General features: G+C 45.5%; 1 protein-coding gene across 1 annotated transcript; it reads right to left on the bottom strand.

Moving 5' to 3' along the window:
- Nucleotides 1-12355: 12355 nt before the first annotated feature.
- On the bottom strand, nt 12356-14514 carry IBA57 (iron-sulfur cluster assembly factor IBA57). Its single transcript, XM_088534753.1, has 3 exons — nt 14139-14514; nt 13724-14049; nt 12356-12767 (listed from the first exon to the last, which is right to left on the bottom strand). Exons 1-3 carry the CDS (start codon nt 14462-14464, stop codon nt 12376-12378), a joined length of 1044 nt encoding a protein of 347 aa, XP_088390879.1. The 5' UTR covers nt 14465-14514; the 3' UTR covers nt 12356-12375.
- Between the last annotated feature and the right edge of the window lie 478 nt (nt 14515-14992).

Below are 14992 nucleotides of genomic sequence, written 5' to 3'. Positions count from 1 at the left end.
CTCTCCTCACTTTAAGGTTTGTTTCAGAAAACACATTAAAATTAAACTTTTAACAATCACCATTCAGGAAATGAGCAACAGGAGACCTAAGTAACAATGAAGCACTCTACCTAATTAAGCACCAGCAAGGAGCTGCCTCAACAGCAGCTGTTTTATATAAAGGTTTAGGCAAAATGAGAAACATAGAAGCTGAAAGGAACCTTCTTTGGAACCCCTAAGTTTAGATCACTTAAATCTGCTTGAATCTCACCCAAACGATACAAATACTCGCAAGAAAGCTTGAGGCTTTTATTCAGAGTTGTGACTTGCAAACGTCAGAGAACTCAGCTGGCTGGGAGGAAGGCTGGTAAGCAATACAGAAAGACTGTGATCACTGCAGGAAATTCAGATGATAAAACCATTCTGTGCTTTGCTGAAAAAAATGAAACTTTGACTCACAACTACTCCTGAAATATAAAGATGTCTATTAGGCAAAGGTAGAATTATAGACGTATGAAAAATTAAGCCAGATTTTTACCAAGGTTCTTGCAGAGATTTGAACTAGAATTTGAACTACAACTACCAGCCTCCTCAGATGAGCTGGCATGACAAGGTATTTGACTGGTATCTTTATGGCATAAACATACACAGTCACTAGGGGATTAATGCAGCCCGAACCCTGTTTTTCACTTCTTCCTATCCTGGGCAGCACTGTGTTGTACACCTCTTTCTGAAAAAAGAAAATACACTGAAGGTTTATCAGTTTCTATAAACTTGCCTTACACATCCATACACATCTCTACCAAATAACATAAATTAAGGTGATATAACCAAGGCTGGACACACGTTTCACAACATTCAGTGAGGGCTGAGTAAGGGCATGACTATCAGTAAATAAACACAAATGCTTCTTTGCTTGGAGGCTGAAAGTCTCATAGTGCATGTGTGATACAGCTAAACTTTTACCCCTTCAGATGAAGGGGGCAGTATCCAAACCAGCTACTCCAAATGCCTCCTCACTTGTGGTGACTCCTGAACCACATGCAGGAACTGTTTAGGAAAGCATTAGCAAGGCCAAAACTGTATTAACAGCTTAGCAACATCAACAATCACGCGCCTGTGCCTTGGGCTTGTTTAGTCTATTGGAAATCAACACATACGTTATGATCCATAGCTAAAATATAAAATATTTCTGCATAGCTTAAAAATAGAAGCTGTTTTTAGTGGATTATCTTTTATTTTCAGAGCCATTAGTCACTGCTAATGTGAGGTGTGCAGGACAATGTGACTAAAGCTCAGCAGAGGAGGTATTTCATGTACCCTAGATACAGCCTCATCAGTCAGCACTTCCAAAACTGTGCAGACTCATTCTAGCTAGTTAAGATAAACCTGAGAAACTCATCTGGGCTTTAAATATGAACTAGTAACAAGGTACAGTAAAAGAGATAAGACATTATTCCATCTTTTAGAGTGGTAGACTTTAATTTCAAAACTCTTCATTGAATTTCAGGTACAGCAATAATCTGAATAACTGGCTTTGCAAAGAAAGGACTGCCTGCAGAAGAGCAGACAGGCTTCAGTCAGAACTCTAACTTTAAATGAATGAACAAAATGCTCTCTCAAAATAAAGCGACAGCTCTCTCAGTGTTCTTACTTCACTCTTCCCTCACAAAGAGGCAATATCCTCACTGAATTACCTCTCTTAAGCATCAACAACAAATACTTATTGTAGCTAAAAACCTAGACACATCACCTTAGTGGACTTCCCCCTACCCCCTCAAAAAAAAAAAAAAAAAAAAAAAAACACACAGCAAGATGCAGTTTCTGTTAGTTCTCGTCAAATGGAAAATGTGAATGTGCTAAATTCTCTCCCTGCAAACATACCTGACTACACATCTACATATTTCTTTATGAGGCATCTATCACTCTTAAATCACATTGAATCTTCAAATGCACATAGAGGAGCTTTCAACTTTTGCAGAAAGTTCTTTACAGCGAGGTGTGAACATAAACTCAAGTATTTATCAAACACATTCATCGCTTCCAAAAGCCTCATCCTGCTCGTCACATTCAGAAGTACTTCTAAAGTTCCTTTTATTTGTGAATAAACAAACCAGCAGAACTCTGCCAGTGAAACTGTATCAATTCAGCTGTAAATACATATGTACTGAAGTTATTAGTCATTGATATTATTAGGGCATCTGTGATGTAAGTCCTGTACCCCACTGTGTACTGCTAATACTGACCCACAGCTGGCCCACTTTTGCCACCCAGCCTTTTTGCACCTCCTTCACCCTTCTTCCTAAAGATCTGCTGTTAACCCCTGCATGGCCTCACTGCTGCAGCAGCAAGAACAAGGCGGGTTGTTGTTCCTGTATTTTTCTTCCTGCTGTCGTGTCCTTCCACCTCAAAGTGCCAAGCCAACACAGCTGCATGTATGCAGTCTGGTAGATTATTCTCCTTGATAAACAGGTACACACACAAAAAAAGAGATTTCCAGTGCAAAATTTTCTCCAGATTTTTTACAGGTTGTTATTTTGCACATTTAGTTAGAATAAGCACTAAAGTTTAAAAAAAAAAAAAAAAAAGGATAAGGAAGAACTTGCAGTAAAAGTAAAAAAAACATAAAAGTATTGATTCCGGTTTACCTACGTGAACACTTTTTTGGACTCACCTGTGGCTTGTAATGACCAAGTGCAGCACTTTGTTTGACCATGTCCTTGTTATCAGTATACGAGGTCTCCTCTCTGAAGTATGCAGCATAGCCATATGGACAGCAGTTTAGGCTCTTAAACACAGATTTAGCCTAATTTAGAAAAAAAAAAAAAAAAAAAAGAAGAAAAAAAAGCAACAATTACCAGGAGTTTAACTTATTATGTATGAAACTCATTTCTAGCTACCCCTTACCGCTCCTCCCACCTCCTTTCCACGTCACACCACCCACAACTGTGCCAATACCACCTACATCTCCCCCATTTACCGAACAGCGACGGTGTTTCTGTATCGCTGCAAGATCCCACATGACAGAGCAGCTTGTCTGATACCAGCTCTGCTGACCACGGGTCACATGAAGTCCCGGAACGGGATCGTGCCGGCAGGGGCAATAACAGCCCCCTCTCTGTGGCTTTGTCCCATCACACGTGGAGATGGATATATCGCGTGGCTGCACATCTGCCACAGCATGATGACACTCCAGGGCACATATCCACGCAGAACGGAACATCCATCCCCGTTACGTGACCAGACAAACGAGTACTATGGCTCACACAAGCTTAAGGGCTCTTCTGCGTCTTCACGAGCTTGTAACTTATGCCAACAGCAAAGACAAAGTAATTCCTGACATGCAATGATATCCAAAAACAGCTGTGAAAAAAAGCACGTTCCTGGGAGCACTCAAACCAAGTAAAACGTGCCGACTCTGCAAATCCTTTTCTATGCTCTCTGGACATGCATTTACATGTGTTACAACCATATACGCTTCCCTTAATGAAGGAGGGATTATCAAATCAGCAGTGCCTAGTGCCATGCCTGCAGGCTGCACGTGGGACACCTCTCCAACCTCACCGACGCTGTGTGTCACAACAGAACATGGCCACCATCAGCAAGTCCATGCGCTACAGGAACACAAAGTTTCGTGGTTTATTTGCTGGAAATTTGGTGAAAGGCCCATGTAGTTATTGGGATGTTTTTGGGAAGCACCACGCTCACCACTCGTGCACTAACTGGTCTTCCAAGCACGTGTAACGCACCAAGCTTCTAGCAAGGGAGGAGCTGCTAATTTTACTGTATAGTTTCCTCTCAGAACCTGCAATATTTCTATACCATGCTCGATTCTTCCTTCAGGCCAGATGCCTTTACAGAGCTTTTAACTACTTGTGATTTATTAGCTGCTCTTCCATGGGGCAGACTGAATGAAACGCAATTAGCTAATCACTGTATCAGCAACAGAGTAACACTGGGTACTTTAAGGACTTTGCAAATTAAGAAGAAGATTGCACAAAGTGTTAGTGGGAATTGAAACGCCAAACACCAATCCATTTATACCTTGGAACAGGAATTGAATGGATAGTGCTTCAAATCATGGAAAATGTTCAAAGCAACACAGATGCTATGTTTGGCTTCACACAACCTATGCAAGTGTCCAAATGTAACTTAAAGTTTAGATAGCTGCTTGGGAAAGATAAGAGGGCTACCTCTGTTCTCTAGCCAATATGCCCTGTTTCAGAGAAGAAAAACTGATTTTTGGTGATAACTTTCCACGAGCTATTACTTAGCTTTTAGGGACTGATATAAACTCAAGCTTATTGCCCTCCTGGTAAGTAATTAATTCCTAGAAAAGCCTTTGGGATAGCTTAAGCACATGAGGTGCTACGTTACAACACTGGTAGAAGCAAATGCTTTAGTTAAAGAAACACTGCCAGCTTGAGTCTTGTTAAATTGTCAGAGTTAAAACAAGCAAAAAAGTCACTCTCTGAGGATTTTTCAGTATCATGGTCTGAATTTTTCTAACTGATTCAAAAAGCTCAAGCAAAAAGAGCAATGGCAACAAGAGCAACACAAGGAAGCAGAACCAGCAGGACATGAACCTGCTTCCCAGGCATTCATGGCCTATCCCAAGCTCATCCCAACAGCAGCCCTTTCCATAGCACATTCCACAGAGGCTTCACCAGCCTCTCTGCTTGCTCCCAATTCATCCTCTAAGGGAACATTGTGCATGTCACACTGAACCATTAACTCATATTAAGGCCTTTCTCCACTTTTATGGCATTTAAAGAAATTTATTTTTGCTGAGACATCGGTATCTCCTCCTCCAGTAGATGGGTTTTGTTTATAAGACATCATAAGGAGTACTCCCCAACTTAAAAAGAAAAAATAAGCAAACAACAACAACAAAAACACCTTCATGAAACAGTGCCATGAAGTGACCAATTTTAAGAACAATGACCAACTTGGTTGCAAAAGGCTGTTATCCAAAAGTTCAAATTTGGAATTAATAATGAAAAGTTTTACTTATGTGGGGAAAAACAGCCAGTTTAACACATTTATCTCTAAACAGCCTCCAAAAATCAAACTACTCTGAGTAGGCAAAGCCATGTTTATGTATTTGAATAGCCGGTTTCATAGTCACTGCAGGCTTCAAGGAGATACAACAGAACTGCATGTTTGCTGCCTGTGCCATCCACCTTGGAGTAATATGTCACATCCCCACTATCTCCTGGTGGAACAGGAAAAACACCAGGAACATCACATAAACTCAACCTGAGTTTTTGAATTTAACTTCTGCTCACTTTAGAAAGTCAAACAGTCAGAAGGAAGTTTAAGTGCAGCCACAATTTTTAAGTTACATCATTTCAAATAATATTTGAATCCTATTCTTAAGAAATACTTATCAGTAAACCCTTTATTTTGGAAATATAAAGTTCCAGCTGGTGACTAACTAAATAGTCCATCTATCAAATCTGGAAAAAATATCTAGTACAATTTAAACTCCACTTTAAAAAAGGCAATCTTCCAAATGTATTTTAAAGTTGTTTTTAAACAAACTTAAAAGCGATTAAATTGCTAGTTAATGTGTCAAAATAAACAAGTTAAAGTTAGAAATCAAGTAAACAGATTTATAATCTGTACCAAGATCCCTGTATATACACACACTGTATGTCATTACACAGAGATTTTATCTTATTATATAGCAATTCAGTCTTATTTTTATTAGCCTGCTTTGATCAGATAGAAAGCTACTTTCCCCACTTGACCACTTCCTCAGTTCGTGAAATGCAAGTAATAGAGGTCTCAGATTGCAGACTTATGTAAATACTGCCACAATACCATTTAACAGATCTCAACTGCAGAATACAGAAAGAAAGGGGGAACTATTACCTGGCTGCAAAGTCATTAAATTCCTCAGAGTAGGGATGAGAGCAAGTATGCCCAAGTTTCCTAACCTCTCCCTGTTGTCTCTAAGGGAAGGCTCTGGTGGCGAGTGCCAAGGCACACTTGTGTTTGGAGAATCGTGTTTGTCAGGCGTTCATAGCACAACAATCATTTGAAAATCAATGAATTCCACACACAACCTCATCTCCCCCTGCAAGAACCAACTTCCACACGAGACAAACCTGCGCTGCCTGTGCCACCAGCCATCCCCTGTGTGCAGCCCTTGCACCCACACAGGCCACCGAGGAAGCAGCTGATCCCGCTGCTTCCGAGCGCGGCGGTGTCGTCGTCCCGGTGCTACGACCGGACTTCGCTTCCCTCCCCTAACGTTGCTGCCGTGGGACGCCCTCAGTTACTCTGTGCACACAGAAACTGTTGCCAGGCTCTGGACGGCGTCTCTACTCCACCCATTGGAGCTGCAGGACAAACACAGCAGAAAACAGGCAGATTTGGGGGCCGAGGGGAAGGAGAAGGCCCCTCCAGATAAGCTAGCAGCACTGGCATTAAGCAATTACTCCACACGGCTTTTCCTAGACGGAGGAGTCTCCAAGCAGAACTAAGAGAAGCAGCACAAATCGCTTGCCCTGAAATGTCACCTCTTGTTTTCTTCAGGCACTCTCCCCTTGAAATACCTCTGCAGCAACTGCCAACCTCCCCATCGAGCAAAGACTCCACGCTGCCAAAGGCCCTGCACAAAAGTGAAAGAAACACCGAGCTTACATTTGTGGTCTTCTTGCTTTACAACCAGTCTCAGCCATGTAACGTCTGATGTCACTGGAGTGCCAGTATGTGGAAGCACTCTGGGAATTGTAGTTTTTCCTCGGTTGTGCAATAGCTGCGTGGTGCAGGACTCCAGGACTGCAGCTGCGGGGATTCCAAACAGCCTTCTCAGTACAGAGACAGCCAGAGAAATACATCTGAAATAATTTACCCAGGAGCTATTCCTCAGATTGGAAAGAAAAATGTACTGCAGGCTTCGAAATGCAGCTTTTATTTCCCATAGAAAAATGGGAATGTGTCTGTGAATGCCAATGAGGTGCATTCGCATCCTATTTAAATATACAAGAGTTGCTATAAAAAGTTTGTTGTCCCTCCGGGGTTTTGGTGTTTGCACACAAAAGTAGCTCGCTGGGATATATGTTTTGTCAGCAGTCCTGATGGACCTGCCATTTCTGGTCCTATCTTCACCACTGCACACCATCATCTGCCTCACCTTAGCTAGGTACCAATGACAGACTCACACAATTTGGGAAGTCTAGCCCTAGCACTCCTGTAAGAAGAATTAAAAATAAAGGTTATTTTACTTACAGGCTGCCTTGCTAATATTAGTATGCACACACTGCACCTGACTTGATTTCTCCCTGTTAACAGTCATAGTTATATACTATCACCTTTTACACATTTTTCCGATAATAAAGCCATAATTTTCCCACAGTACTTTGCCTTGTTAATTCAGAGTGAACACTGAACCTTCTCTCACATTACTATTCTCTTTTAAGCAAAAATATATATAATATATGTATAATTAAGCAAATTAATAGGCCCACAGAGATAGTAGAACTGTTTTGATCTTTATGAAGAGACCAACATAAAAACAACTCACTTGCCAAAACAGATATAATAAAACATATGTAAAGTAGCACCCCAAAAACATTATTTCAGTGTCCCCATATTGCTTTTCTGACACAGCATTAAATGGGAAAAATGAGGTCCCGCATCCCTAAAAATCTCAGCCGTTGTTTACAGGATTCTCCCTTCGGTTACTCTCCAGATGAAGCTGTAAAGCTACATCCCACCAAAATACAGGAACTCTGTATAGGGCAGTTACGTTGTCATCCCCATGGATGACAGAGTCCTCCTTTACCCTTTGGACGGGCTGCAGCAGACACGGCCCCGTTTGTTAGCAATAGTCTATTTGCACCAACGCACACAACAAAGCAGGTTGTGCTCAAGGGCTTAAAGAATCCTGACCTCAAACCATGCCCTGCCTAGAAATCAAACAGAAAAAGCCCAAACCTTTCCAGCATACATAATACTGAAAAACAGGCACTAATTTTAGTAACGCAGAGAGGTACTAATAGCCATAAAGGAAGTCTAAAAGCAGAATTTTGTAATTTTTTGACATGGACAAGAGGGAGGAAGGAGAAAATCCAGGCATAAGCCAATGTAAAACACAGTTTAGGCATGAATTATTCCCCCTAGCTTGAGAACAGCATGTTCTTGAGAACAGAAAGTGTTTTCTGGAGGCCGTTGCCTAATAACACTAAAAAGACACCAAGCTTTTCAGCAAAACACTGACAGACAAATCACCAACGCGCTCAAACCACTACCAAAGCTGCAAATACCCATTAGGACTCTTTTAAATGAAAAAATCTGCTAACTTAATTTAAATAATCTCAATAATACACAAGAAGATGGTCAGATACAACCTCCTAGCACAAATCTGGCCATCGCACTGTCAATTCATTCCACCAAGGGTACATTTAAAATAAGGGGATTGCAGTGGTTTTAGTAACGTGGTAGAACACGTGCTGTAGGCTGAAGTACTGGCACTCCCTTTCCTCAATTCCTTACCCCTCATAGTAAAAAGCAAATAAAAAGTTGTCTTTCATGGTCCTCTTACAACAACAGGTATTTAAAATATTTTTAAAAAGGAAATCGGTTTACACAAACAAAATTAAGGAAAAACAAACGAATAAATACTAATTTCTTCCTCCTGAAAAACCAACTGTTTCAACATATTCCCACTTAACAGCCTCAAAAAGCAATTCCTTGTCTTATCCTCTCGGGATTTCAGCTTGCAGTACCTGCTCACTTCACAGCTCTTTTCTGTAATCTTTCTCTTCAGAAATACAACTTTTTTGTGTGTGCATGAAGTGCTCGCAACGCTGGCAAGGTGCATAGGACAAGGGAAATGGGAAAAAACACGAGTAATAAAAAATCCCCCACCACCCTCCCCAAAGCAGATATTCGCAGAAAAGCTCTTTATTTACATGGTTCTGCTCAACTCCAGCTGCCGAGGGTTCCCCCTCGCCCCGGCGCCTCCTCGCCTCGCTCCCGCTGGGGAAGGCGCCGCCTCCCGGCTCCTTCCCCGCCGGCAGCGCTCCCGCCTCCCCTGCGAACGGGCAGCCCCGGCGGAGCGCGGGCTGCCGCTCGCCACCATCTTATCCCGCCTCAGCCCCGCGGGGGGCAGCGCCTCTTCCCTGCCCGCCCCGCAGTGACGGTTGAACCGCCCCAACGGCCGCGGCCCCGCCCACCGGGGGAGGGGAGGGGCCGGGGGGAGCCCCCGGCTAAACCCCGTGGGTGGGAGAAACCACTGCGCGAGGGGTGGGGGGGCGTGGAAGGAACCATTCTGGAGCATGGGAGGGGGGGAGCCCCGGGTCGGCTTTCCCGCCCTGCGCGGGAGGAGGCGCTCGGGTTGCCACTCTGACTTTTTGTCGCAAAATCGCTTTTATTTTATTTTTTCGCCATAAACCTGGCCTCGGCGGGCAAATGGGAAAACCAGGAGCTTGCCTTTTGCGGTGTTTGTCCCTTTAGCGGAGGTGCTAAAGAAAGCTCCCTAAGGCAACAGCTGGGAGGACAGGGCACTTATTTTCAGTGATGCACACAGTAACCGTGAGGGTCGTAGCCTGGGCTGTTGTTCTTAAAAGTTAAGAAATATTGGAATTAAAGTACCCCACGTGGCTCTAATTCACTTCTGTTGCACATAAGCAGTATAGAAGATGTTTAATTATAGAGCTGGGCAAGACTTCTTCTTCAAGATCTCCTGTAACCCATGATGTGCAGCATTGAGTGAACGGGTACTAAATCATTATTTTCCTCCTCAAAGCTGAGCTGTGTTTACCACAGGCCATTTCAAACCCTTGCTTTGCTCAGTGCCCAACCTCAGACAAGCAGCTGGGGAGGGATTCACCTCACCCAAAGGCAGCCAAGAGGTAAACGTGGGCAGCTGTGCAGCCTTTGGCTTTTTTAGTCTTTAAAAAGTCCTAATATCCACTTGGTGCTTCTTTTCCCCCCAGGCTGCCGAGGGATAAGCACAGGTGCCTCTATTTCTGCTTCCAGCTGGCTGACAGTTTCAGAGCGAGCACTTGAACGATCCATAAGGTTATCAGCGATTGGAGGAAAGAGCCTTTACTGAGGTGATCCTTAATACTTACCCTGAGCCATGCAAAAGGTGCCTGGAAAGCAGTATCACTCCCATGGTTTCTTTCTCCACAGGTTTTCCCTGTTCCTGCAGACATCAGTTATCAAAAGCCTCTGAGGACGTTGGAAACATCTAGTTGATGTGACCAAGAAGTTCAGCACTTGTTTCTCCTATTTAACAGCTCTGCTTAGCATTTAATTAATCACCTTTCATTGCCTTCAGGCCACAATGATTTCCTCTTGCACCTTAGCCAAGTGTGACTTACTCCACTGTTGATTGCCTGTAAGGCAGATGGTGCAGGAGCCTCAGAAAACCAATACCCTCACCTTGCAGCCCGAGCACAGCTCCATACATGCGTGATGGAGTGGGCTCAAAGGGAGAGTAAAGGTAGAACAGGAGGGTGAAGAACGGGGCTGCCCCCGAAATACCCACCCCATCCTTTCTCACCTCCAGCAGTCATGCAGTACCTCTGGAAAATAAAAATATATACACAAATAATTTTTTAAAAAAGCTACATGGGCTCTAAACATCCACATTTGTAACCCTAAAAAAATGCAGCAGTTGGTAACACAAAAGCCTTTCAAATACTCAAGAATGCAAAAGAATGGTGCGTGCAGCAGAAAGGAAACAGTGCTTATTCACGCTGCACGTATTGTAGCACAATATAGCTATTCTACGAGCACTTGCACGATGGGTGGCTGGGAGGAAAAGCCCTTCCTGGCAGAGCAGCATGAACATGGCATCACAATCTCGCCCTTGTCACTGGCAGAGGATCCAGAACAGACCAAACACTATGTTTTAACTTATTTTTTTTCTTCAGAAACACTTTTTTTCAGGTTTTAGGTGGCTGAGAGTCTAACACGGAGTCCAAAGAAATTTCCACAGCTAAAACTCCTTGGGGATGTGTTTATTGTCAACAATCAATCAAAAAAAAAAAAAAACCACTATTCCATTATATATCTTCAAGTAAATAAAAGCTTGCATCCATTTAGACATGTAGAATTGAAATAACTGATACAATGCACTTTTAATGAGATACTCCATAGAATCATTTTACAACAAACATAAGGGATTTTGAACAACGCCAGCATCTTTCACAGAAAATTTCCTTCACAGTAATGGCTACAGCAATAGAGCGACTGAATGTGCTTGGGATGGATTTTTATTACCACTACGTAGACAAGAACTTTGCTTGTGCACACAAACCACTCGTCGCTTCTTCACACGTACCATTTCTACACTGGACATGTAATGAATTTACTGTAATATAAAATATATATATATATATATAAATCAGTGCAGTTTGATAGGCTGAGGAGGCACAGTGCAGGCTGGCTTAGGAGAGCAAAGAGAGGGGAAAAAACTGATTGTGGAAATAGGAACAAGTGCAAAGGCAGAAGAGCAGCAGGAGCCAGGAAAGAAAAGCAGCAGCCTCTCCCTGAACACAATAGCAGGAATGGTGATGGGAAAAAATATCCACCCAGCAAGTTTAGTAAGAAGCTCAATGCAAGGAATATTTTGCAATGAACACTTCAGCCTGAGTTTAACAAAGACTTATGCAAACATAAATGTATCAAGCATGGTCTCAATCAAGAAATTTGTAATACCACCACACGGTTCTTCTGAACACAAACATCCAGTACACACAATAATGAAATTTCAGTGACTTCTTTCAGCGCCTCAATACACAGCACCACACTCGGGACACAGTCTGATCCAGGGGATGGACTAAAACTCATCAGGAGCGCAGCAGCACGTGGCACCACCCAAATAAATAACGGGCGCTTTCACAGAAAACTCAGCCTACTGAAAATCCCCACGAGATGCCAACGCAGCCCAGTCTTTATTTATAGCCTTCCATACAGAACTTGGGGAATCTTGCTTGGAACCAGCACCACAATAACTAGCTTCACTCTGATTTTCCTTGTGTCAGGAGTAGCCAGCAGTAACCAGCCTCTCTGCCCCGCTTCTGAGGTAATTTTGTGCAAATTGGAGAAAATGGTAGGGCCATGAGGTCAGCTGGGGGATCTTCCATATTCCATTGCCTAGAAAAGCCCAGTCCCACCTCTCCCCTAAGTTTCTTAACGGAAAAGGCAGCGAAATTGAATTTTGTGCACCTCCCCATGCACCTTATCCTCCAGGGATCTCCCACAAAGCATTCACAGATTGTTCTCCTTCCACGAGCTTCATGGCTGCTTTGGCTTCCTGAAAGATGCTGCTAATTCACTCTCCAATCGAGGACTGCACATGGCAGCTGAAGAAAAGTTTCTCGGACAAAATACATTCTCACTAAGGCAACTGTGCGGGAAGTGGTTCCTCGTTTATTTGCCGGCAGTTTTTGGCCACCACTCGGGTATAGTTGCAGTGAGCTTCACTTTTCCACCCGGCGCATTGAGGTAAAGTGGTTCCTTTATATTAGCCAGCCTCAGCAAAGCTATTCCAAGTTCAGCATCTCCAGCCCGGAACTTGCCGGCCGATTTTCCCGATTCCGTTAAGATCTCGGCGCCCTCGGGAATACTTTCCGAGGGAAGAGGGGTGGAAAACTGAATCGGCAACAGACGTTTGCGAATGACACCCATGTGGTGTGTCCGGGCTGTTAACTCCTGACCGATGTAGCAGCCTTTGGTAAAGCTGATGCCGTTCATGTAGGCCAGGTTTGATTCCAGTGGGAGGGCTACTCCGGGAGGGAGATCTTGCACACCTTCAGGAATTCCTGGGAAAAGAACAAAACCAACAGGCAAATATGGCAAGATATTCAATACTTTAGCTTTCAAGAGTATGTCTCCTCTGCGTGTTAGGAAACCAAGACAGCCTGTAAGCGAGAATCAAAAATATGAAATAAAGGGTTTTCCAGTACTCCCGTTTAGGCCTAAGTGGAATCACCAGTCATAAACAATCAGGATTAGCAAAATTATTTTTGAAGGTAAACAGAAAACTGCACTAAAACCTATCTTCATGAGGCTTTAAGCACTTCATAAGCATACAAGGGGAAATTGAAAGCACCCAGAACTACCTGGACTGGGATATAAGGGCATCATCATAAACTTCATACCAACAGCAATATTCTCACTGCATCCTCTACTCACAATTTAATGTCAGCAAGAGTTATTTTATTCAAAAGTAACAAACATAAGTTGGCCAATTAAAAATGTTACTGTAACTGCTTCTGTAATAATAAACAATTGTAAGTTTTACCTTTTATCCTAAATTTCAGAGAAATGAAATGTTTAAACCCCTCTCACAATGCAGTTTTGTCCATCTTTACTTTTCAACCATCACTTCTTCATCCCCATTCCTTGAACACTTAAAAAGCCCTCCAATATCTGGCATTTTCTTCCTATACAGATGGTTGCCAACTCCTCATCTAATCTTTTTTTTCATAAAAATCCTTATCAAGGTTCTCACCTTGCCCACTCTGCAGTCGCTCATCCTAGATGATTATCTAGGACATAATCTATGAGATTATCTATGATTATCAATGAGATCCAGTTGTAACTATTGGGTGAATCCTGCCTCAAAACAGGCAGCAATCCCTGAACTTGTGAACACATTTACAAAGGGACTTCTACAAAGTCTCCCGTTGTTTTATATCAAGGTGTGGGTTCTTGATAACATCTTTTCCCCCAGAAAAACCGCAGCAACGTAGTGTTTAAACGGGCCTGTCTTTACCTTGCTTATACCTGTGCCTGTGGTAGTCCCGGACGTCCCCAAGGCGGCCTTCGGCGACGACCTGCAGCGGATCCGCCTCGCTGGGCAGCAGCAGCCTCCAGCCCATGATGGCGGCGCGCGGATCGGGCGCCAGCACGAGCCGCTCTCCGGAGGCCTCGGCGAGGGGCCGCGCGCCGGCGAGGACGGCCCAGGCCGACAGCTCGGGGCACGGCGCCACCTCCACCTTCCTGCGGAGCTTGTGGCGCCGCAGGTGCTGCAGGGCGGTGCTCTGCGCGCTGGCGTCGCACTCGAGCAGCACGTGCGGCTCCTCCGCGCCGCGGTGCAGCCTGCGGCGGGACCGGCGCCCCGGTGAGGGGCGAACGGGGCCACCCCCGCCCGGTGCCGCCCGTTACCCGCGCCCGCCGCTCGCTCCCACCTGTAGAGGATGACGTCGCAGAGGCAACGGCCCTGCACGTTGAGCGCATGCGCGTAGAGCGCGCGCGGCCCGGCCCCGCCCGCCAGCCGCGTGACGTCGTTGGTGAGGAGGCCCTGCAGGAAAGGCGCCGCTTCGGCGCCGCGCACGCGCAGCAGCGCGCGGCCCAGCGGGAAGCAGCGGGCGGCGGCCGCCTCCTCCGCCGGCGGCGGCGGCGGGGCGGGGGGAGAACCGGGGGCGCAACCGTCACCCCCGGGCGCGGTCCTGCTGCCGCCGCGCCGCCACAGCCCGCGCGGCCCGGCCGCGCCGCCGCACGCCCTCACCAACATGGCGGCAAGGCCGGCGCTCCGTCACGGCGGCCCCGCTGCCGCCGCCATCTTGTGTGCGTCACGGCGCCGCCTGCCGGCCACGCGCCGGAGCTGCGGGCCCCGCCCCCGCTGCCCAGGCCCCGCCCCCACTGCCCAGGCCCCGCCCCCGCCGCCCAGGCCCCGCCCCGCGTGGCGCAGTTCCCGCCGCGCTGAGGTAGAGGGTGTCGTTGCCTCCCTGCGGGCCTGTCCGAACGGGCAGAATTTGGTTAAAAACCCGCCAAGTTTGGTTAAAAACCCGCACTCTTAGCTGTGCCCTCCATATGGATGTCGTCGCCCCCAGTGCCTTGGGTGTGGTAGTGTGGAGCAGTGGGCACCCTTGGTGCCTGGGTGTCCTCTGGAAATGGCCCTTTCCCGCGCGTCACTCAGTGATTCGAGGCACATCATGGCAAAAATCCCCCGTTTGAAGTTCTGTGGGCAGTGTGCTGTGGTAGGGCCACTTGGCCGCAGCACTGGCTTGTCCCAGAATTCCGAGAAAACGGGAATCCTTTC

The sequence above is a fragment of the Tinamus guttatus genome, unplaced genomic scaffold (genome assembly GCF_059628265.1).
Source record: "Tinamus guttatus ecotype Peru unplaced genomic scaffold, ASM5962826v1 Tinamus_guttatus_pri_ptg000599l, whole genome shotgun sequence".
In the NCBI taxonomy this organism is placed as follows: Eukaryota; Metazoa; Chordata; class Aves; order Tinamiformes; family Tinamidae; genus Tinamus; species Tinamus guttatus.
This window is presented reverse-complemented; position numbering and strand designations above follow the sequence as displayed.

Bases quoted from the DNA above. Each gene is read 5' to 3' on its own strand.
- IBA57 (XM_088534753.1), bottom strand. From the start codon at position 14,464: ATGTTGGTGAGGGCGTGCGGCGGCGCGGCCGGGCCGCGCGGGCTGTGG. The intron at 14,050-14,138 runs GTGGGAGCGAGC...GTCCCGCCGCAG, and splicing joins TGCGACGTCATCCTCTACAG to GCTGCACCGCGGCGCGGAGG. The intron at 12,768-13,723 runs GTAAAGACAGGC...TTCTTTTCCCAG, and splicing joins CAGGCACAGGTATAAGCAAG to GAATTCCTGAAGGTGTGCAA.